Source organism: Sarcophilus harrisii, chromosome 1 (assembly GCF_902635505.1).
Source record: "Sarcophilus harrisii chromosome 1, mSarHar1.11, whole genome shotgun sequence".
Lineage (NCBI taxonomy): Eukaryota > Metazoa > Chordata > Mammalia > Dasyuromorphia > Dasyuridae > Sarcophilus > Sarcophilus harrisii.
This window is the reverse complement of record NC_045426.1, coordinates 225,492,202-225,517,548: the sequence shown is the minus strand read 5'-3', so window position 1 is coordinate 225,517,548 and position 25,347 is coordinate 225,492,202. Positions and strand designations below refer to the sequence as shown.

General features: G+C 33.9%; 1 protein-coding gene across 2 annotated transcripts in view; it reads left to right on the top strand.

Moving 5' to 3' along the window:
- LRRC2 (leucine rich repeat containing 2) overlaps positions 1–25,347 on the top strand; it is a 182,406-nt gene that overhangs the window by 63,614 nt on the left and 93,445 nt on the right. For both annotated transcript variants that reach the window (XM_031937676.1, XM_031937683.1), the window contains one exon: positions 6,210–6,417. In XM_031937676.1, coding sequence (XP_031793536.1) covers positions 6,210–6,417 — 208 coding nt within the window. The remainder of the gene's footprint in view (positions 1–6,209; positions 6,418–25,347) is intronic.

Below are 25,347 nucleotides of genomic sequence, written 5' to 3'. Positions count from 1 at the left end.
CAAAAAAGTATTGTGCTAAGTTCTAGAAATACTACCTTATGCTCATTAAATTGACAAAACAAGTAAAAAAGAATATATTATATGGGCTATGAAGGAAGAAGTATAATATCACCTTGCTGGTATAATAGTAAATTGATGGATTAGTTTTTAAAAGCAATGTATTAATCAATCAAATATTCTTTGCAATCTTAATGTGCTATTTAAATATTAGTAACTCTATTTTCTAGGTTGCAACAACTGTTTTTCTCAGAACTTCTTCTTTGGCATCCCCCTACTGAACATTAGCTCCAAAAATGTGAATTCTGGCTATATTTCCCCAAGTCTAGGATGTCTTGCCTGTAAATCATAATCTGCTTACTTCAGTCCATGGTAGAGTTAACTTGTTGAAGATTAAGGAGACAAAAACCATGAGAATTTTTGTTCTGACGTTCCCTTGCACCCAAAAGGGTTCTACATTCACACATGCAGATCATGTACTTAGAAATGATAATGGAACTCAATGGAAGTTCAGGGGATCTCAACAAAGAGAGTTTAAATAGAACATATACTCATGACAAAGGCTTAGAGCAAATGGTAGCAAACTTAAATAGAAATGATGACTACTAAACTATATATAAAAATCTCAGAGGGAACCATATTCACCTTGAAAACCAAATATTAACATTATCTGTGTCATATTATATTTTTATTTATTTTGTTAAATATTTCCTAATTATATTTTTATCTTGTTGGCAAAGGAGACGTTGGATGGCAGAAACAAGATTCAAAATAATCCTACCACACTATAATTTGTGAGTTCAAACAAAAAAAGAACATTTAATTGAGATAAATTTAAAGGACATGTCTTCACCTTATTTATTTTTCTTTTCACATATTTGAAGGAAACCATCCTATTCTGTCAGTCTTTTCTTCTTTTACCTAAATAAACATGATTCTTTCATTAAAATTCATGTGAAATGATTACCAGATCTCTCAAAAATTATGGGTCTGATTTTGAAGATGAACTTTAATTTGTCAATATTTTTCTTCATATATGTATGTATATATATATGTATAAATAATATACATATTCTCTCTGTCTCTCTATTTCTGTCTCTCTCTGTCTCTCTTTCTTGGTATGTCTGTATGTCTATATCTATTTCTCCAGAGTTGAAACTGGTACTTTAAATGTTGTTTGACCTGCTGGTTAATATTTTCATACAATGTTATTTATAACAAACAAAGGCATAGAATTAGGGGTAGGGTTGGGTCTTCTATCGTTACATGCTAGCCGATTAGTAGGTACATAGAGTTATCGATAACTTTTCCACCTACACGTTTTTTGGGGTTGATTTACTCTCTTAGGGCTTGAATTTCTTTTTATTGAACTCCCTTGTTATTTCCCTTCTATGAAAATAGTTTCTTTTCAAGTCACATTATATCAAGGAATTAATGACAACTTTTTACCGCACCATCTAGGTAGCTTCTCAAACTGCTTCTGACTTGTAATGCACAGGAAAACTCCAAAGGATGTATTCTCTCTGACTTGAGAAACTAGAGAGGCCATAAAAATGAACAATAATTCACTTCTTAGATTCTAAACCTTTAACCAAAAATCTAACACTAGCATAGACAAAAGTTTTTAATGTCTCTCTCTAGATTTGTTGTTGTTCTATTGTGCTATTCATAAGCAAAATCTGCTCATTACAAAAGGATATTTTGACTTTCTCTGTTTCCAAATCACTGGATCTGCTTCACTTCTTATTGGTTCTCCCCTTTTTCTGGCCTGATAGCTCACCATATTAGTTCTAGATTTAGTGTGAATACTTACTGACTTTAGTTCTACTGTTACTCAACTCTCAAGAGCAAGTGGTCCACCAGTTTCAGCCACCTCAGTAGGATTATGGGCAAAAGTCACTAATACTGGCCCAACTATTTTGTATTGCCCTCCCTCATCATTTTATCCAAACAGTAGCACACATCATTTAGCTATGTGATTGATCAGTGACTTTCCACATCTGTTGACTTAAAAACAAATAAACTTATAGACACATAAGAATAAACACATTTTAAAAATGAAGCCCCAAATTGTGCCATCAGTGAGAGAACTTAACATTGGTTGATGATTATGTTTAAGGGAATTGATCTCAAGTTATCTTTTGATTACTACGTTTTATGCAAAACACTCACTGCAACAAAAATCTAGTCTATATCTAAATCTAGTCTATAGTCTATATAAAACTAGTCTATAGTCTATACTAGTCTATACTACTGGTCTATACTACTAGTATACTACTAGTATACTACTAGTACTACTAGTATAGACTAGTATAGACTAGTATAGACTAGTATAGACTAGTAGACTATAGTCTATAGTCTATATCTAAATCTAGTCTAAAATAACTTTCCTCAATTAAAGATTCACTCTATGAAATGTTTATTACAATTCAAAAAATGCACTATTTATATGTATGTACACATATACACACACACATATATATTCACAGCTATAGTACACATATATACACACTACATCTATGAATAAATCTATCTCTTTAAGCACTTCAAAAACATTGACTTATCTACATATACTCCAGAAAAAAAAGATAGATCTTAAACTCCTAGATGTCTATTTTCCTCCTTGGGAACCTTATTTTCCAATTTTCCTCATTTATTCTCCCTTCTGTATCATTCAGTAGTTGGCAATTGTGATGAGTATAAAGTAAGCATAAATCTAGAGGACCCAGCAGATAAAAAAAAAAAGGGAATCAAAAGCCAGTGAGAAATCATACTGTGAACAGGTGCACATGACTCCCACTGCATTGAAAATGAGTGGGATGGGAATGAATGAGATAAAAACCATCTGATGGCTACCATATTTGTACCCACGCCAATCACATCAATACCCACAGTCAACTACCCTGTCATAGTCCTAGGGTTTGAGACTAGCTTTCCTACTTGCTTCAAAGCCTCAAAGAATGTTCCTTTTTAAAATAGTACTAGTGCTAACTCCAAAAAATATTTATAATCATCCCATAAAATCCAAACTTATTTGTTCCTACTGCATACAATGCACTGCTCCCCTGACAACAAACCTTGCCCAACACTGGCTCCTTTACTCTACTACCATTCTAACCAAATATGCTTACAGATTGTCTTAGTCAAGTTCCCCAACTTCCCACTCCAAGCCTATCTGGATAGGTACCATTACTACTTCTTTGTATTTAGTTACTCCTGGACTACCAATTTGCATCTTAATTCTAGGATAATATTGACTTCCTAATTCACAGTAGGCATATAGTTCTGGACCTAGATAAGAATTTGTCTTAAGTGCCCTTTTAAAGCTGGAATGACCCATGCTAAGGGAGGACTAAGGTTCCTGGTATAGTATTTTACAGCATATGTACATTTGGTACAATTTATTGAATGCCTTGAAGAAATAAATGAAGAGGTTAGGCTTTACCATTTAAAATACAAATTGTTCAGCATATTCATAATGAGATTAAATCAAGTAAAATCAATAAATGTTTGCTTGAGTGCTTAATACTATTTGTAGAGCTTTGCCAAGTATTGGAGACAAACATAAAGACATGGTTTCTGTCTTTAGTTCTCAATGATTTGGCTATAATGACAGTTCCCATCTAAGTGGAGATTCCTTGTCAAGTTCCTGAGGACAAAAAAAGACTGCAAACAGTTCCCAAAGGCTTAGTCCTTTCATTTTTAAATAATACTTATGATTTTGCTCATTAAAGGCAAGCTGTCTGTCAGAGACCTTACTGACACCTGGTTAAACAGCCATCATAATTTCCTGATTAAGATCATCTTGGGGATTTTATGCCTGCAAACATAAAGGACAGGGGATTCTGATAAAGAATCTTCCTTCCTTCCTTCCTTCCTTCCTTCCTTCCTTCCTTCCTTCCTTCCTTCCTTCCTTCCTTCCTTCCTTCCTTCCTTCCTTCCTTCCTTCTTCTGTTTTGCCCAGTTCTGTCCTGTCCTCTTCCTGGTTCTCCTTTTCTCATCTCTATTTTAAATTGGGGGAATAATGTTTATTAAATCATTTTTTTTTTACAAAAAACACAATACCTCTGCCATCTGTGGATTGTGGAAGCCAAATAACTTCATTTCAGCCTAGCAAAACTTAATTCACAATATGAATTTCTCTTTGAAAGAAAACGGTACCAAGGGTAACATATAAACACATGAAAAGTGTCAGAAAGAATAGCATGAAAGAGATATTGAAGAGTAGTATGTCAAGTGTAATAAGATGTGTCTCAGAGTTTGATTTAACTTCAAATTTATACTTTAAACAGTTTGTCTACAAGAATAAAACTTCAAAATAGACCTGTTGAATGAATTTTGTTGATGTTTTCACAATTGCCAATTTTCTCCATATACTCTTATAAATTGGTGTTTTAGGAGTGCATTTCCTATAGCTACAACGTTATTTATGGTGGTTAGGTTCTCGGCTAAGCACAGAAATCTATTTAGCTTATGGTACGCCTGAAGTGTACTAAATTATATTGAAAACTTCTATTGTTTTTATGGCAATCTCATCTCATCACAATCCTAAAACAATGATAGCTAGAAGACTATTTAGGAAGTTTCTAGAGGAGTCTCCTCTTTCCTTATCCACTTATAAAGAGATTATTGCCCCCCTCTTCCCCCATTTCTTATTCTAACCAAATAGAGAGATGGAATTTCTTCTTTATCTGGCAATAAGAACTTTTCTCCTTTTCTATTCATTTCAATAGACATATAAAATGCATCAGGACATAGGAACATGTGAGGAAGTTGGGGTATGATAAAGGACTCACAGCAAGCATTGATGGGGAGGAGATGGCATAGAATGGGATAGAATAGAAGACTCAGAATAAGGTATGTTTATGAACTTGAAGATGCCAGAAGGTGTTTTTGTTGGACTTCATTTTCAAAGAGAATCAGGGCCAATGGGGCAAAGTGAAGAGCAATAAACAATATAAAACCCAGCAATATTGGATTTGGGGAGAGAAAATCAGGATAATTCTTGACTACCAAGGAAGACTCATGTAAAGGGTTTTTTTTTTTTGTGACTTAAGAGTTTCTAAGTCAGAAATACTCTATCCTAATATATTCATTTATTTTCCTCCTAAGCCCTATAACAATGGAAAGAATGCTGGGCTAGAGGCCTATGTCCTAATTGTACTCTGTCAGTAATCTTCTATACAACCTTAAGAATATTGTGTCAACTCTCTGGGCCCAGTTTCCATCTGGGCCTCCATTCCATAATAGAAATGGTTAGTCTAATACTATTTACACAGGTCCTTCAGTCTTTAATATTTGAGAATTCTGTGAATAATCACTTGAAAACAAACATCACAATGTAATTCAATTACAGATAATTGGGATAGAAAGGTCAATTCAAAATTGAAAATTTTAGGTTCCTCCATCTCTCTTATTTCAGCTAGATCTTCTCACAAGGTTTAGGCTCCATTTGTATAGTCTGGACATGTTACCAAGAAGATTCAGTTTAGTTGAGATTGCATTTAATATTTTTATCCTTTATCTCACCCCTTGTGGAGACACTAGTAAAACAGGAAGAAAAAGTAAAAAGTAAAACAAAAACAAATACCAACAATAAGAAGAACAAAAAATAAATGCTAAATAAATAAAAAAAAACAAAGGATCCAAATAATCCAGAAATTCAATAATTTTCTGTATAAATGAGAGCTGACTGTTCCTATACATCAGAGGCTTAAAATGTATCTGTGAAACTACAGCTTAAAATATTGTGATGTAACAGATGGTTTGCCAGACATGGAGTCAGGAAGATCTGAGTTCAAATACAACCTCATTTATTACTATTTATGTGATCCTAGGCAAGTCACTTAATCTCTATCTGCTTCAGTTTTCTCAACTGTAAAATGTGGCTAGTAATAGCATATACTTCTCAGGGTAGTTGTGAGGATCAAATAAGATAATATTTGTAAAGCATTTAGAGAAGAACCTGACAGAGTAAGTCATTAATAAGTGATTCTTCCCTTCCCCTTTAACAGCTGTGTAACCTTGAGTTTGTACTTGATGTCTTAGCCTCAGTTTTTTCTTCTTTAAGTGAAGATAGTTGTAGCACTTAACTTACAGAGTTATTTTGAGGACTGAATGAGCTAATTGATGTAAAGGGCTTTGAAAATGTTAAAATGCTTTTTATAAACATTAACTATTATTATAACCGCTTTTTTGTTGTACTATTCTAGGATAAAAGAAGAATGGAATTTCGTTCAAGAATGCAGAAAGAAAGGCATTCCCCAATCTGTATACTGCAAGAATGGTTTTGTAGACACCAATGTGAGGCTTTTGGAGAGGATAGAAAAGAACTCATCACTGACAAAGGAATCGCTTTCCAAGGACAGAGGAAAAAGAAAAAATAAATTCATTTTTGAACTTTCAGGGACGGAGTGGAAGGTAAATTGGATTTGGTCCTTTGCTTATAGCATTTGAGTGGTTCATATGAGGTTTTTTACTGATGTCTGCCACTAACATTGAAATAAGCTTCTAGAAGAAACAATAGCTTTTACTTATTTTTTCATTTTAAGTAAATAATATTCTCTCACATTCTAAAAAGTTTCAGGGATATGAAAGACAATGATCATTTCTCTAATTGTCAATGAACTACTCTCCAAAATGCAATTTATTCATTGTCACATTGTATTAGAAGCTTTCTATGAAAATATCTAAGGGGGAGATAGTAGCAACCATTCTCTATTAATTGGTCACTATTTTCTAATATCCACAATTTTATCACTCTGTCTTGAAATTTAAGATTCTATATTATTGACCAAGACTTTCTTTTTTTTTTTTTAAAAAACAAACAAGATTATAGAAAATGAGAAGTTATATTAGATAATTAGGTCGCTTTTAGTTCTTGTCTGTGACTATAGAAAACAACTGATATGGTTTTATTGTATTATGACATAATTACCATGTTGAAAAAAAACCTAAACTCATTTAGTCTGTCTTCTTGATTCAAGATGTCATTGAACTCAATCTATGCAACAGATAAATGTTCCTTAAGATACTTCACTGAAGTATCTCCAGAGAAGTAAATTCAAGAACTTTGTTTTGGTGTCTTACCAAAGTGTATAATAAATATTATATCTAAGTTTTTTTTGGATAAAATCTATGAGGAAGTATAGGAAGGAAATAATGAAAGCTTCAGTGAACTTTAGGCAAGTGAAAGTTTCTAAAAAAAAGAAAAACACCTTTTTTTTTTTTTCTGTTGATCATACAAAAAGAATGAAAGACCTTGTAGAACAATTTTTTTCTCTTGTCACTCCAGTAGTACAATTTCACACCATATTCTGCACACTATCAAAATTGATAGGAAGAACAACAAAGATTTTATTGACACAATATTTAAAAGTTTAAAAATTAAGCATCATGCATTAGGTTTTTGTTAATGCTTTTATACCCATTGATATTTAATACTTCTCTTTCTCTTTTTAAAAATCTATGCTTTGATTTTTATTATCAGCCACTGGTGCATATTGGCTGCTCTTATGAGATTTATAGTTTTAGAGAGTTGCCTTAGGCAATTAGTTATCATATGACTTGCCTATGGTCATATATCATGTATATATTAGAGGATGGATTTGGATCTAGTTTTTTCTGAATCCAAAGTCCTTCTTCTGGCCACTATTTCAACAACTTATTCAATACAACAAGTATGAAACAAAGATGAAATTAAAATTAATCAGACTCTGACTTTAAAGGCATTACATCTTATTGGGTGAAGGATTAAAGGGACAATAAGGCTACAAAAAAATTAAATACCATATCATACAAGGTAACTTTCCAAGAAAAGAGTACTAGCATCTAGAGCTGTCAGAATAAGTTCTCTGTAGGTGGTGTCATGGGAGCTGACCTTTGGAGGAAGCTAGGTATTATTATTTATAGCAATAATAGCTATTTATATAGCACATTAAAATTTGCAAAGTCCTCACAACTCTGGAAAATGAGTACTCTTATTGTTCCTACCTTACAGATGGGAAAACTGAGGTAGACCTCAAGGTTAAGGGATTTGCCCAGAGTCCCACAGCTAGGAAGCATCAGAGGTTGGATTTGAACTCATGACTTCCCTAACTCCAGAACTAGTACTCTAGCCAATGAGTCACTTAGATGTTTCTATAAAAAAGAGATGTGTGAGTAAAACTTTTCAGGCATAGGGCATCCATGGGCTACAGTCTCCTTTGTTTAGAATACAGAGAGAGTTGTGAATAAGTCTGGAAAGGTATGCTCAAGCTAGATTGTAATAGGTTTTTAAAAGTGAGTATATTTGATCTTAGAAGCAGGATCTGGACGCCTTGAAGCTTCTTGAATAGGAGAGCAATATGATCCAACTTACACTTTAAAAATTTCATTATCAGATTGAAAGCTGTAGAAAATAATGATGCAAAAAATCAGCATCCCTTCCTTTACTAATGGTCTACAGAATAGTTTTTGAGAAACACACATTCAATTCAACACATTTTCTGAGTGCAAACTATGTGCAAGATACTATGCAAGCTGTGATGAACCATTGATGGTGACATGGTCTACATTTGGTCCTAAGTTGGACAAGACACATGTATCTTTGGCCTTCTCATTTTCTAAAGCACGAAGGAAGCTAACAACACATAGTAAATCTGGAACAGTAACTCAGTAGTTAGATATCTCACAAAAGCTGAACTGAGAACAATTATTGGAAGTAGTAGAAAAACAGATTTCAGTATATATAAGGAAACTTCCCCCCCCCCCCCCAGTATTCTAACACTTAGAGCTGTTTGAAAGTGAAATGATTTATCCCAAGAAATAATAAGTTCCTTATGAATGGATGATAAAAAAAAGAAACTAAGAGAATTCTTAGTAAAGTATGAGTGGACAAGAAGATATCTGAGGTTCCTTGCAACTTGAAATTCTGCCATAGATGTAACCTTAAAGATAACTGAGGAGCATTCTAACCAATATATATTATAAGCCCAGCCCTGATTTGAGGAAAGGACCCTCCAGATGTAAAAAGCAGATTTAATCCCTCCTCCTATTCCCTTTAATATGCTATTATAAATCAATTTGTCAAATCTCTTTTGATATCTCTATCACTGTAAAATTATTTAATATGGCAACCCAATCAATGACATTTATTTTTTTTAATTTTATCATAGCTTATGTTAAAATAAAAGTTAAATACAATATATATATATATATATATATATGTAAAAAAATACACACAGTTGTATATACACAGAAAGAGAGACAGACAAACATAGAAACAGGGCCAGGCAGAAACACAGAAACTGATACTGAGACAGAGCTAATAGAGATTCAGAGAGAGATACTGACAGAGAAAACAGAGAAAGGGAGAGACAAAGAGATAAGAGAGACAGAGAAAATCAAAAAAGATAAGATAGAAAAAGCTACATGGAAAGCCCTGTACACAGTACAATTAACAAGACAACATTAAGCATTTGTGGAGGTAAGACATTTTGAAAGAGGCAACCACTTTTTTGACCATCACATCAGATAGTAATGGATGATATCAAAATACTACCTTAAAGAATGGTAAGGAAAATATGATAAAGATAACAGAACTGAAGTGTTGAATTTTCTTCTTGTAGGAGTGTCTTTTTTAAGTGGTAGAGAAAAAAAGAAAGGGTGACCTTTTCACATGAATTCAAGTAACCAACTAGAGAAGTGGTAATAGGGATGGGGTTGTAACTTTTTAACTGGGAGGTTGGTAAATGTGGTAAAACATAGTCTATATTTATTCCTGGATAAAGGTAATAGTGTAAAATGAAGGTGACATAAATGTAGGAGGGGACTGATACCATATTGGATGACAAAGTAATAATCATAAAAGATCTGGCATGCTAGAGTATTGGGCTGACTCAAATGAATTTCACTGTGCATAGACTGAATTGGGATTGGAGTTAGGAAGAACTAAATCCCCATCCTCCTTCAGACACTTGTTAGCTGTGCAACTATAGGCAAGTCTCATTCGGTGACCTCTCTTATTCTCAGTTTCCTCATCTGTAAAGTGGAGATAAAGAAGTACTTACTTTATGGGGTTGGTGTGAATATCAAATGAGAAAACATATGGAAAATGCTTTGCTTAAGGCTCTTTATAAATGCTAGCTATTAATAAGGATAAGTAGACAATTTCATTTGAGTTTTTTTTTAAATTAATTCCATGAGTACAAGATAAAGGAACTATGGTTAGCATGGTTTGTCTGAAAGATGTGTGTGTGTGTGTGTGTGTGTGTGGAGGCGCAGCTAGGTGGTCCAGTGGATAGAGCACCAGCCCTGAAGTCAGGAGGACCCAAGTTCTAATCCGAACTCAGACACTTAACACTTTCTGGCTATGTGACCATGGGCAAGTCAATTAACCCTAATTGCCTCAAGGGAAAAAAGAAGAATAAGATATAGGGATTTAAGTGGATTGCAAAGTCACTATGTGTCATCACATGTGTGATATATCAGCCAACAAAAATCTAATTTGGTCTTGGGCTGCATTAAGTGAAACATAGCTTCCTGGAATAAGAAGGTGATAATCTACTTGTACTCTTCACTGATGAGATAATGTCTGGAGTACTATGATGAGTTCTGGCTGTAAGTCTGAATAACACTGATAAGCAAGAAAATATTCAGAGTAGGGAAATTAGGTGAATTTCTATCATATGAAGGCATGTTGAAAGAAGTAGGATTTTTTCTGTTGTCTTTTTTTCTAGTTTTTTTAAAATTTCTTTTCAAATTATTTCCTTCTTCTCCCTTTTCTACCCTTTTAGAGGGCAAGAAAAGCAAAAGCAAAAAAAAAAACCAAAAAGAAAAACATTACAGATATGTATAATTGTGCAAATCAAGTGTCCACATTAGCCATGTTAAAAAAATAAAGAGAAAAAATAGATTTCAATTTGCTCTGGGCCCATCAGTTCTCTCTGAATATGGATGGCATGTTTTGCCATGAGTCCTTTGGCAGTATGGTGGATCATTGAATTGATCAAAATTACTAATTCTTTCACAGTTGATTATCTTTATAATATTGCTATTATTGTGTACAACTTTCTCCTCATTCTCTTCACTTCACTTTACATCAGTTCATTTATATCTTCTCATGTTTTTTTCTGATATCATCCTAATTGTAATTTTTATTCCATCACAATCATATGTTATATCTTGTTCAACATTCCCTAATTGATGGGGTATCTCCCTCAGTTTCCATGTCTTTAACACCACAAAAACTGCTATAAATATTTTTGTGTATATGAATCTTTTTCCTCTTTCTTTGTTCTCTTTGAGGCAGACCTAATAGTGCTACCCCTGGGTCAAAGGATATGTGCCATTTAATAGTTTTTTGGTCATAGTTCCAAATTGCTTTCCAGGATGGGTAGACTATTTCACAGTTGAATCAACAGTACATCAGTGTACTGGTTGCCCCAAATTCTCTCCAATATTTTCCATTTTCTTTTTTTATCACCTTAGCTAATTTAATGTGTGTAAGGTGATGTACTAGAGTTGTTGTAATTTGCATTTTTCTAATATTTAGATGGGGTTCGAGGCATATTTTTTCATGAGACTATTGCTAGCCTTGATTTCTTCCTCTGAAAACTACTACTCAAAACTTTTGACTATGTATCCATTGGGAAATGGGCATAGGAAGCTTAGGTAGAGAAGAGAAAACTCAGGATGAAAGAAGGGCTGGAGGGACTTGATAATTATATTCAAGTATTTGGAAGGTTGTCATGTAAAAGACTGATTGAACTTACTCTTTTTTTTCTTAGAGGGCAGAAAAAGAAGCAAAGGATGGAGCTTGTAAAGAGCTAAATCTAACCTTGATATCTAAGGAAATAATAGCAATTTCATTGCTGTTTCAGGAGATAATGGTTGTTCTTCATTGGAGATCTCAAAGATAGATTAGATGATCTTTTGCATTATATGTTATCATGTGGGATTTGTTGTTTTGTTTTGTTTTTGTTTTTGTTTTTTTGGATAAGACTTGGATTAGAAAACTCTTGAAATACATTCCAACTTTGGAAATCTGCTATTTTTAATTCTAGGTTAGATTTATTCTTAATTAAAAACAATAATTTCTGGATATCTGGAACAAATTTTCCAAAAGACCTAAGTCAAATCAACAAAATAACACAATAAGAAGCCAGGCACTGTGCTAACAAGTGCTGGGGATACAAAGAAAAGCAGACCCAGCCCCTGACCTCTAGGAATTCAGAATCTAATTTGGGAGGTAACCTTCAAATAATTATGTAGAAACAAAATATATGGAAGTTGGAGATAGTCGCAGAGGAAAGGTGAAGTTTTTGCTGAGACTTGAAAAAAGCCACTAGATGGAGAAGAGGAATAAGAATTTTGGACAGCCAATGAAAATTCTTAGGGTCCAGAGATGGATTGCTTTTGAAAGGAAGATCATTGTGCCTAGATGAGTGAGGTGAGTTGAAGAGGAGGGGGAAAAGGAGCTTTAAGAAAATGGCCCCATTTTTTTCAGTGAAGTTTGAGGCAAGTTTCTCAGCTGAGAGGGGAAGGGGGAGATGGGGTAAAGGGAGATTTGAGGAAATATGAAAAGATTTTTAAAAGCCATTATGGTGAATAGGATTGTGAATGGATTTAGGAGGTATAAAAGGATTACTTTGCTACAAATCTGTATTAAATTATCTCTGTATGTTTTGTCATTCTCCTCTCCATTGCTACATAGCACTATGAGCAGTCAGTAAATAAACATTTATTAACCACCTGTGTCAGACACTGATGGTAAGTACTGGGGATAAAAAAAGGCAAAATACAGTCCCTACTGTCAAGGAACTCATAGTCTAATGAAGGAAGACAAGAAAATATGTACAAAAACAAGCTATGTGTAGGATAAATGAGTTTTTCAAAAGCAGACACAGACAGACTTAGACAGACACACAGTTTTTTTCAGAAAATAAAGAAACAGCAAGTCCTTTACAAACAGATATACTAAGACAAACATCAGTTCTTCAAATTAAACAAATGAAGGGGCAGTTCATGAAAGAAGAGTAAGGATGAGACTTAGTAGGACTAGAATATAAGAAGACAAGAGGAAAAAGACTAAAGAAGAAGACAGTGTAAAGTTTAAGTGGTTAACCAAAGAGTCAACATGGTGAAGGAAGGAGAGAGAAGCTAGTGCAGAGATGATAGTCTGAGAAAGAACAGGTGGGGAGAGATTGAAGGTCATAATAAAGATGAAGAACTTAGGGGATACAAGGCAGAGGAAGAGAATGACAACATATTATGATAAGATGCGGAATTTCAGAGCTAATAAATAGGCAGTGCATCATTTTATTAATCATGGAATTATGAAATAACATTTAATTGGAAACTAAGGAAGGTAAGATCACATACATATAATCATTGGTTTTGATTTGGAAAAGACACTAGAAGTCATGTTTTTGAATAGGTGAAAGAGGAAATTCTTTTGCCTTAGTTCCTACCTAGCATTCATCACTGAATGGGTGTGACCTCAGTCAAACTGAGACCTGTTGAAGACTTTAGCTTAAAAAGGCCAGGGTCTCCCATTTCATCCAGAGCCATCTCCAATCATCCTAATCTATATCTGGCTACTGGACCCAGATGGTTCTGGAGGGGATAGTGAGGTAGGTAACCTTGCCAGCCCCTCCCTCCCCCTCACTTAAATCCAATTCACTTGCATATCACCGTATTACCTACCTGATGTCATAGTCTTCCTTGAGAATGAAGGGCAAACAACAACTGTAAATTGTTGGATGGGGGTTGCATCAGATAAACTGAGACCTGGGGAAGTTTACGAGGAATATAAAAGTCTTGAAATAGAGTTCTGGAAAACTGAGCTTTGATGAACCCCATTGGGATTCAAATGGAGCTATGTGACTATGCCTTTAAACCTAAATCACTCTAGCTCTTACTGATTGATCAAGTATATCCCAATTCAAGCTTCAGTTGGTCATTTTTTAGTTTTTTTTCCTTTCTTTCCTTTTTTTTTTTTGTAGTTGTGATTTTTTTTTGATTCCAACTGATTGTAAATAGCAATTGTTTCTGTTCTAGCCAGAAACTCTGAAAGTCTTCCCCTCCCAGATTGATTTTTTTTTTTTTTGGGGTGGGAGTGGGTGAGTGAAAGAGGCCATTTTTCGCCTCATTTCTTAACTAGCCTTAATCCCTGAATGGGAGTTACCTTAGATAAACTGGGACCTGAAAAAGACCTTACTTTAAAAAAGCCAGTCTTCCAGTATATCCAGTCTATATTTTGCCAAGGGATCCAGATCCATCTGGAGGAGAAAGTGAGATTGATTACTTTGCACAATTATGCCTCATTTAAATCCAATTCACTTGCAAGTCAAGACATCTTGATATCATTTGTCATTTTTTGAGAACAAAGAACAGAACGTATGAGGATTATGTCATTGAGATTAGTTTTAACACCATTTGTACGTAACATGTTACAGAAGATATTTTAAATGCTATGTGTAAACACACATAAATATGTATATATATATATATATATATATATATATATATATACACACATATATATATATACACACACACACAGATTCACATGCACATATGCTAAAGGAATGCAGGCTAATCTATATAACAGAGAAGAACAATTATCTACTTTCTGGAATATTTTTCAGTTTATACTTTATTCCCAAGGTTATTCTTAAACTCAAAAGGTTGCGCCTTCATTACAGATCTTTAGCAAGTTATTTACAAAACTTAAATTTCTCAGTGGGAAACTCATCAACTATCTTTATTTTATTAATGCCTTTGATTAAAGAAAAGACCTTACTTGGAGAAATGATAAGTGTTTAGGAACACAATTTATGAAGAACCTCGTAATAAACCAATGTTCTTATTTTTCTTCCTTTTTATGGATAAAAACATTATTGAAAAATGAAGATGAATTAACATAATTTTTGAGATAGTGGCCTGCTGGGAAACTAGCCTCTTCTCCTTCCTAAAATGGCTTATATTTTTTCTCAAGTTCTTAAATTGGTTCTAAAGGACTCCTGATTCAAGAGAAAGAAAACACTTCAGGAAGCACTTATTCCCTTGTTAAGTATAGAGCTTCAAGCATTGTTGATAATGTAAATCTTCAATCTTTTGTCTGTTTTGATCTATTATTCTGGAAGTCTCTGATTAACCATGGATGAAAGACTAAGTTGAATGATACCAAGGAACAAAACTTTAGAAGTATTTTCTTTCTTTTCCTTAATTCTATCATCTTACTGAAGCCCTTATTTTCTTTTTTCCTTTATTCCATTTTGGATTAATTTCATCGTTCAATTGGAATTATGCATTTCTTCATGTCCTATTATATGCTCAGTGTTAATATATGTTAACCTTCCTTCCTCTCTCCTTCCCTCTCTTCCTTCCTCCTTCCCTCCTTTCTTCCTTTCCTTCTTCCCTCCCTTCCTCCCTTCTTTGCTTCTTTTCTTCTTCCCTTCCTTTTTTCCTCTTTTCCTTCTTTTCTTCCTTCTTCTATTTATCTTCTTCAACACACTTATTACAATTCTAAAGCTGTTTCTATGTTGCAAAAGTAATATGGTCATTTAACAACTATCATTACTTTAATTAGGAACACTACAACTGAGTAATTCATAACCCATCTTTTTCCCCCTAGGGTTCTAATAATCCAATATAAAAGTTTTAAATGATCAGATTATAAATCAATTTCCCAAATTACATGAACATGATATAACCCTTATGATATCACATTTAGGAGTAGGCAAAAGACTGATAAAGTATGATTTAAATGTACTGGAAACATGTCTCTTTTTCCTCACATTGTTCTATATTTTTTCATGGGAAACAGCTGCAAACCTTTATTCATACATCTTTTTTTTTAAAGATTTTTTTTCTTGAAAGTTCTCTAATAAAACTAAAATTCCCTTTGAAGGAAAATAGTAAGCTCCCACTTAATAATCCAAATTTGTCAGTCTTATTTCTGGATGATATCAAAGGTATTCCCAATTCACAAAGCCCCTGTGAAAACATTTGCCTCAATCCTATGGCACCTGTGACATAACATGGACTTTTCTAGGCTTTCCTATTCCCTTGCAATGTTATCTGGTAAACTGTCCCATTCTTTCCCAACCTCTCCTCATTCATCCCTTGATATAACAGGAATTTTCCCCACACTGATCCCTGTGACTTCAGCATGTGTTCTTTTTCTACCAATTCAATCATTTTATTTGGTGTTATGATTCTGCTGAGTATATAAATCTATCCTAAGAGTTTGGGTACCCCATTAATTCCTATTTTGGGAAGATTGACTTTGTTTCTCAAGTTTAAAAAAAATCATAGGTCAATAAATGGTCAATAAATCTGTAACTTAAAAATCTTTGGGTTTTGAGGAGGTGATATGCTTGGATTTTAACAACTCTGTTCCCTTTCAGTAGGATATTATAGAGTTGGTCTACTTTTCCTGGGATTTTCACACAACCCTCCATTTTTTATCCACAAACCCCAAGACACACATTTTGAGTAGCTCACCCAGGCATAGATCCTTCTGATTTTAGCCTGGGATGCCTCTTGGGATGCTCACTTTGTTCTTTTCCACACAGTTCTTATAAGACTAGGAATTGGAGGTAAATGAAGCATTGATTTGGCCTAGATGAACACTGTGTGGACCACCTGGACTCTCTTGACAGTGAGATGCTGAAAGGATGTATGCTTTGACTTAGACTCATTCTGCAGTCATCACACAGAAGGCATCCTTTTGTCTCCTCAGCTTGATTTTGACATCGACACTGTTGAGCAACAGTTTTTCCTCAGGAAAAAAAAGAAAAAAAAAAACAAGACTCTGTACAGATGGTATAGGAGTGCCAATTTTCTGCTTCTGGCTGTCAATTGCATTCAGTTCACAAAGCCATCATTATCTCCCTCTGGGTCCACATCTTCATTGTGACCTGCTGTGTCTTTATAAACCCCCCAAGCCAAAAACTGTGTTGCTGCTGTAATTGGGCACTGACTCAATGAAGACCTTGTGGGGGGTGAAGCTGTTGCTCTGTCTGACAAGTCAGTCATCACCCCAGTCGCATAGAGTTGGGCAGAAATGAAGGTGATAGGGTAATTATTCAAAAGATATGCTCATGATTTTGCAGATCACAAAGTGAAGATTTTTATTTATAAATGAACAATCTTATCATTGCCATCTATGTACAATTCCAAAGGGAGAACTTGTGGTAAAATGGCTTTCTGGAGCATTTCAACATAAATACTTCTTGGAAAGCACATTTGTGTAGGTGAAAGTTGAAACCAGGCCAACTAGAACCTGGTGAATTCTTCTAAATCCCAGTGTGCAAACATTATTATTGATGTGCCTTTCCTTTAAAAGTTGTTCCTGTTAACGGATTTGGGGCCATGCTTTCTAACCTACTGTGTCTTATTTTGATGAGTGACCCTTCTCTTTTGAATTTTCTTTTTAAAAGGCTTAGATTGTCTGGAATGCCCGACCTAGGCTGCTTTGATCTTTCTGCTTCTGGGAGATACTATATCTCTTGTTTTTTTCTGTTTTCTCTTAATATACATGAATCCTGCTCTCTTCTGCTCTGATACTTATTGAAAATGGCATTGACTACATGACCTAGAATGTCCTAATAATATTTTTTTATGACAGCTTTCATGTGAAGCTTTGTCATTACCAAAATCCCTTCTGAAAAGTGGCACAACCTTTCTAAAGAGATTTCAGAATTGCTCTTCTATACCATCCATGCATGTCCTTAGGGTACCATAAATACCTATTAAATTGTTTCCTGCTTATTCTCTGTAATAATCCTGGTACATGTGAGGGTCTTCAAGGTCTTAAAAATATTATTTTTTCTTCGAAATTTCTACTTTTCTGAGAGCATAGACCTTTACCAAAATAGAATGAAACAAGTAAATTTGAGGCCATCTTTCCCCACAGATGCTGGTGCCGAGGTCTAATTTTCCCACAAACGTGTATTAAGACTTACCATAAGTTATACCAGCTGGTGGCAACTTTTATGGGTGGACATATACCTCAGTAAAGGAATGTTAATGTTGTGTACATTCTACGTCCATTTACATACAGAAAGTATTTAATCTACCCATTAAGTCAGCTGGGTATGGAACATTGCTGATTGTTACATCTGCTGGCATTTTCAACAATAGCAATAGCACCTTATCTTGTAGTGAAATGAAAAGGTTTCCACAGAGACTAGACGTATATCGCCCATAGCTGCCTTGGCTTGGACTTTCTTGCTTAAAGTGATGTAGTTGTTCAGAGCCTATATCTTCTTGGTCATAGAGTGCTTTTTTTTTTTGTTCTCCAGAGTAAAGAAATTAGAATTTTTATGATTTCCTATTTCAAAAATAGCATCATTGGAGAAGATACACTATATTCTGGGGGATATTCTATCTTTAAGAGACTATTGACACCCAAGGCCTGGAAGTCCTGGGGACAAAATAATTGTGCAGTGAAGCTGGTTGTAACTAATCCTTTGGTAAACTCCCACCTTCCAATTCTAGAGCTTTTTTAGATTTGATGTCTGCTTGAACCAACCATTAAACTATATAAGCCACCCTACTCATTTGACCAGAACAATTTTTCTGTCTTTGTCCATAGTTTTGAAGAATGTTTTTTTTTTTTTTTTCTGTTCTGTGAACAGGATCCTGACTGAGCTTTATCTTTTATAGTTTTTTTTTTTTTTTTTGTAAAAACGTCTCTGTAATCTTTTCTCTGTCAACATCTTTGATTTTATGAGCAATCTACTGAATGCCAGTCATAACCTCTGTCACAATAAATATTCTATCCATCAAAAAATCTGTTCATGTCACTTTTAAAGTTTTCCTTTGTTCTTAGCTGTACATGATCACTTCTAGCATAGATAGTACAAACATTTTGTTTTGCTTTGTTTTATTTTAGAGGCTGTCATAAATAGTTTTCTTACTACTGAGGATTTTATAGAAGTGGCACTCAATTGTTGATTATGGATAGTCTATATAGTAACAGCAATTACCATAATATTTAAATGTTCCAGAGTACATTGGGATAACAAAAGGTGTTTTGACCCATAAAATAATACTATACCTTTGATTTTATGAACTAACTGGACCATTGAACAGCCTCTGAATTGTCAGTTATATGGCAGACCCTGTTTTGGCTTAAAAACTTATTGATGGGATTCTTCAAAAATTATTTCCCTTGGTGATGCCTCTGAATTCTTTCAGGCAACTTACCTATGTCAAACTGATTTGAGAATAAAAGTCAGAACTGAAATGACTTAACTTTTAAATGAATTCCTAGAATGCTTTGAAAGGTTTTTTTTAAAAATTAAAATGAATTTAAAATAAGCTTCTGCTCATATAACTAGCTAATATCCAAGTTGGTCTGATGCTGGCCTTCTATATCTGCAACTATATTTAAAAAATTTTTTCTTATACAGATTTGTGCAATGTGTAAACATCTCCTTTCAACCAATGTAACACTTACATTCCTCATCCCTCCATCTCTCTAAGCCTTCTTGAAAAAGTAACTTGTTTCTGCAGACTATAATAGATTGCCTGTAATGAAGCCTACAGTCTTTACATATTGAAGCCCCAATAGTTTGAGAGAGCCATACAAAATATAACGAGATGTAGAGGGTAATATAAGTCTCTTATATTTTATGATATCACATCAGACATGCATCTTTGATTGGTTTTATATGTTTATAGGTTTCTGTCGATCATTCTCAACATCCTTGTGGTCTATTGAAAGTATAGCTTTTCTTAGAACCTCCCACAGTTTGGAGTCTGAAGTGATAAATTGGTTATGGCCAACCATCTGGCATGTTTCAGAACTGTTAATCTTATTCAGAATGGTTATTAAAAATACATGCCTTCTATTATATTCATCATTTTCATTTTATAAACCACATATGTTATAAGGTTCAGCACTTAGGGGATTTTTATTTTTGTATGTATATCACAGATTTAAACCTTCATAGCTTCATTATATTATTAATTATAAGACAGCACCACCTGTCCAGATGTGTTTACCATACAACTGTCACAATGATCTTTCTGGGCATATTTAAAATTTCAAAAATCACTCTGTAAGAACAGACATTTCCTCAGTGGTGGCACAGCAGATAAAGTATCGAGTTTGGAGTGACAAGGCATTGAGTTCAAGTTCAATTAGGTCTTACTGACTGTATGCTCCTGGGGCAAGCCACTTAATCTTTGCCTCATTTTCCCTCATCTGTGAAATGGAAATAATGACACTTACCTCGAAGGATTATTGTGAATCTCAAATGAGATAATATTTATAAAAATTAAACAAAACAAAAAAGCTTTTAGTATAGCTTCTGGTATATAGTAAATTCTATATAAATACTTACTCTTTTTCTTCCCTCTACAAGACATATAGACTTTCTTTCTCTTCATTAACATCTGAATGGGCAAATTTCTGGCTGCAGCCAACTTTTTTTTTTTTTTTAAATGGACAAGAATGTCACATTTCTGATTTAATCTAAACTATTTTTAAGGGCCTTATTGAATTAGTTTTAGAATTTTTCTATCCATCCATCCTTAACAAAAGATGTTGATATGTAAACTACAATTATTTTCATGATAGTGTTTTTGAAAATATTTACCATTAGTGAAATGTTTCTTTTTGCTTTTGATTACAGGATGAAAAAAACTCCTTTCTTTGTCTCTCTAAGGAAAACCTATATAAATCACTTCTGCTAATATTGATAGTAAGAATAGCAAGTCTGGTTCAATTCATTTCTGTTCTTGTAGGTATGCTTGATCATTAGAGAAGAGGCTCACATTTAGAGTAGCAATAGTTAAAGTCTAGAGCTGGTCTAAAAACCTGAATGATTCTTAGTACCCTCTTTTCTAATTTTCTACTATTCTGTCAAAATCACTGGGGGACTGTGTCATTTTGAACTTGCCTTTGTATCGTAGGTTGTCACAAAGAAATCATCTGCAACTGACCAGTTTACTATTTATGATTTTTTAAACATTCATTCAGAAAGAACTGTGACTTTTTTCCAAACTGTATTCAGGATTTTGGTAGAACTTGTTAGAGCCTTGGCTCTATTGGAATAACCCTTGAGAATGCAGGGTCATTTCAAACTACAATGAAAAATCAGAAAAGGGCTTGGTGGAAAACTGTTATCACTATGATTATTGTGTTATTATTTTTTGAGGTTAAACTCTGCCAAGGTCTCTTAAATCATACCATATCTCATTTTGGCAACTCTAAAGGTATTTGTGATGCTTAAATAACTGAAAGTTGGTTTTCTCAAATTACACAGTATTGATTATTTTCCCCTACCACAAGTACTCACTCAGTCAATTAAAAATCTTTAAGAATTTACTATGTAACAGATACTGTCCTAAGTGCTGGGGATGCAAAAAAAAAATTAAAACTATAGTCCCTGCCCTAATATAGCTTATATTTCAACAGTGGAGATAGCAGGTAAACCATATAAGACATACTAACACACACACACACACACACACACACACACACACATATATATATATATATATATATATATACACATATAATATAAATAGGTGGTAATTTTAATTTGAAATAGCAGTGGGGTGACCCAGGAAAAGCTTCTGAAGAAGGCTGGATTTGAATTGACTTCTCAGAGTAAGTTAGAGAATACAAGAGGTCAAAGTGAGAAACATCCACAGGCATGAAGAAAAGCTGGTATAAATGGGCTAAATTGAAAGATGAACTGTTACTATGTGGACCTCAGACAATAGGTCAATGTCTCTAGATTGCAGTATGTATAGATTGGAATTGAGTTTAAGAAAATTGGAAAAGTAGGAAGGAGAAAATTTTTGAATGGGTTTAAAAATAGGTTTAAAAGTCAAATAGAATTTTCTATTTAATCATGAGATAATAAAGAGCAAAGAATTATCATTAAATGTGGGAAGACTTGAATTTTAGCAAGATCACTTTGGAAGTGGAGTTTAGGGCAGAACAGAATAGGGAGAGAAAATCCATCAGAAGACTACTGCAACTGTTCATGCTTGAGATGATAAGGGCCTGCACCAGAAAGTCAGCTCTATTAGTGGAGAAAAGGAGAAATCTTATGAGAGACACTGTGAATTTAGAAATGACAACACTTGATAAGATATGCAAGATAAGTGTGGGTGGAGAAGTTGACACTATTGTTGTGATCCTGTGTGACTTTGAGAGTGATGGTCCCCTTGAATGTAATAGAGAAGTTTGGATGAACAAAGGGTTTTTTTGGGAAATAATGGGTTATTTTTAATATGTCGAGTTTGAGATGATTTATGAGATATCTAGATCAAATTGTCCAACAAGTGGCTGGATATAAGACTAGAGGTCAGGAGAAAAGTTAAGTTGGATCATTTGAGAATCATCTGCATAGAGAAGATAATTGGACCTATTAGAGTTGACAGGATCATCAACTAATATAAAGCAGGAGTTCTAAATCTATGGTCTGTTAACTTTTTTCAAAAAGAAAATTGATAATTATATTTTATATAATTGGTTTCCTTTATAATCCTAAGAATTCTATTTTATGGATTTTAGAATATTATTAAAGATCCATACGTATCACTAGACAGCCTAATGAATCATGACTCACCAAAAGGTTAAGCACATTTTATATAGATTGAGAAGAGAAAAGGATCCAGAGCAGACTCTTGAGGAAACATTTCTGGTCAGCCGGCATGACATGGAGAAACATCCAGCAAAGGTGACTGAGAAAGAGCAAGATAGGTAAGAGGAGAATTAGGAGAGAAAAGTACATAAAAAAACCCTTTAAAGGAAAAAGTATTCAGGAGAAGGTGATTGATAGTGTCAATGGTTGAAGAGGTCAACTGATCTATTAATAAGTGATCATTGGTAACTTTGAACTAAAGGGTTTTAGTTGAATAATTAAATTGGAAACCAGGTTCAAAATCCAGGGAGGCAAGAGGAAGTCAAAGTGTTGATTTTAGAGAGTTTTTCAAGGAATTTATTCATAAGGGGGAGAAGAGATATAGGGTGATATAGTAGGATCAAGTGAAAGGTTTGTAAAATTGAGAGAGATACGAATGTGTAGGCATTAGGAAAAAATTAATATTGGGATGGGAGAAATGCAAATTAGTGAAACAATGAGGGATGAGAGTGGGATGTGCTAGAAAACAGGGAATGGAATATTATCATGGCAAATGTTTGCTTTGGCAAAGAGAGTAGACACTGTGTGAAAAGAGAAGTATAAGGGGAACTAGCAAGAGAAGTTATCTCAGTGATGTGAGACTTGATTTTGATACTAAAAATTGTCACATAGTGCTTTCATTGTTCATTATTACCATCTGATTGTGGTGCTCAGGAGGACTAACAGCTCTGATGCAAGGGCTTATGCAGCTGTTTTCAGGACTGTTCATCCACTTTGGTGTTTACCTAATTCATCAGTTCTCACCTATGGTCCAAGAAACTGTAGCATGTACAGCAACCACATCTTGGTAAAACTATACCAGCAGATGGGTTAAACAAGTTTAAGGGCAACCAATAGATCTCAAACTTGCCAGTGAGTTAAATTTGGATATTTATTATTTGGATATTTATCCAAACCATGTGAAGACTTCTTCCAGCAAAATGGATGGATGAGAACCATTTATTCCAATGTCTATGAAGTCAGCTGAAGTTAGTACTGTGGAGCACTTAGAGCTTGGTCAGACATTAAAGATGCCAAGTTCATTTATTGCATCATGAGCCATCACTAGTTGTCTCGATTTTTGCAAATAGACTTCAGTGACTCATGAAGAAAGAGTGAGGCTGATGATTTTGTGCAGTTCTTAACAGACTTAAACGAAATTCATTCCAGAGTCAAAACATTGCACTGTGATGTTATCGATCATCTTCAAAAACAAAGGACAAGCAACAACATTGCCATCTGACAATGAGTGAGTTATGATGAAGGTGTCTGAGTTCAGTTTCCTTTATCAGGATTCCAGCCTGGTGGATGAACATAATTCATCATGTAATCATTTATTTATATTCATTATTTCAAATAAATATATGCAGATACATGTTTTATGTATACAACCTTTCCCAAAGTAACTAGTTTTCTTTATTAATTGACATACAAAAGAAAGTAGTCGTATTTTTTGCAGAGAGGTAAGGGAGAAAGTAAATAAAAAAAGAATGTCATAAGTAGAACTATCATACATTTTTTCCCCTTTGGCCTACTACTAGATTGTTTATTTAGGTACAATTAATATTAAATTATTTCTGTAGACTATTATCACTGTTTCTGGTTACTTACTGTTGATAGTTTCACTGATAAAATGGCTTGAGGAGGTAGCATAATGTAGTGGGAAGGTCACTAATTCTGGAGTTAAAGGACCTAGGTACAAATCTTTCTTTCTGTATATATGTGACTTTGGAAAAGTGATTAATTTCTCTGAAGTTTCCTATTTTATAAAAGAAGGGTTTGTATTAGATTAGCTATGAAGAATAGTTTGAAATTTGATTTTTTTATTATCCCTTAACCCAAAACCTCATATGGGAATCTTTTTGTTTGTTTTTTTTTAATTTATTTTTAATTTTATTTGTTTATTTATTTATTTTTTGCTGATGGATTCATGATAGTTTGTCTAGTAGTCCCAAGATAGGATAATGCTAGTTGCTATTTGTTTCTCCCTCCTCAATTTTCTTTGTACTATGCTTCTTACTATATATGTCTTATCCATCACCACCTTCTTATTCCCTTCTCCCCCCAATACGAGTCTCTTGAGGGCAGGAACTATGTTGTTTTTGTCTTTCTTGCATATAATGGGCACTTTTAAAATGTGAATGGAATTAAATTGATCAAGGAAATTAAGAATTTTCCAAAGAAAGTTAAGAACTGAATTCATTCAAAAGGCAGCTGTCATAAAATAATTTATTACTGAGCAAAAATTAGATCTTTCACATATTAGTCATTTTTTTCCAAATTGTGAATTAAAAATTGAAATAAAGAACATTAATACATTTTATAATCAAAGATCTGGGGAAAAGCACATAAGGGTGAGCATTGTAGAGCCCAGAATTATCTGGGCTCCTAAAATGTTTTCTTAATAACAGCATGAATAGGAGAAGCTTTTAAAAAATATTTTGCTATGTCCAGATAAATGATATTAATGAGACAATGGAACCACCAGTGCCACAATACTAAAAGTTTAATCTTTGATTTTATTATCAGGTCAGTATCTCATCTCTCTTCCTTTCCTCTCTCACTCCACTATTTTTTAAGCTGACATGTAATTCTTAAATGGCTATCTTTTTCTTCAGACAAAGCTTTATGGCATTTCCTGTTGTACTTGGAATCAAGACATGATTCAAACACAATAGCCATAAGGATCACAGACAGGCAAATCCTATAATCT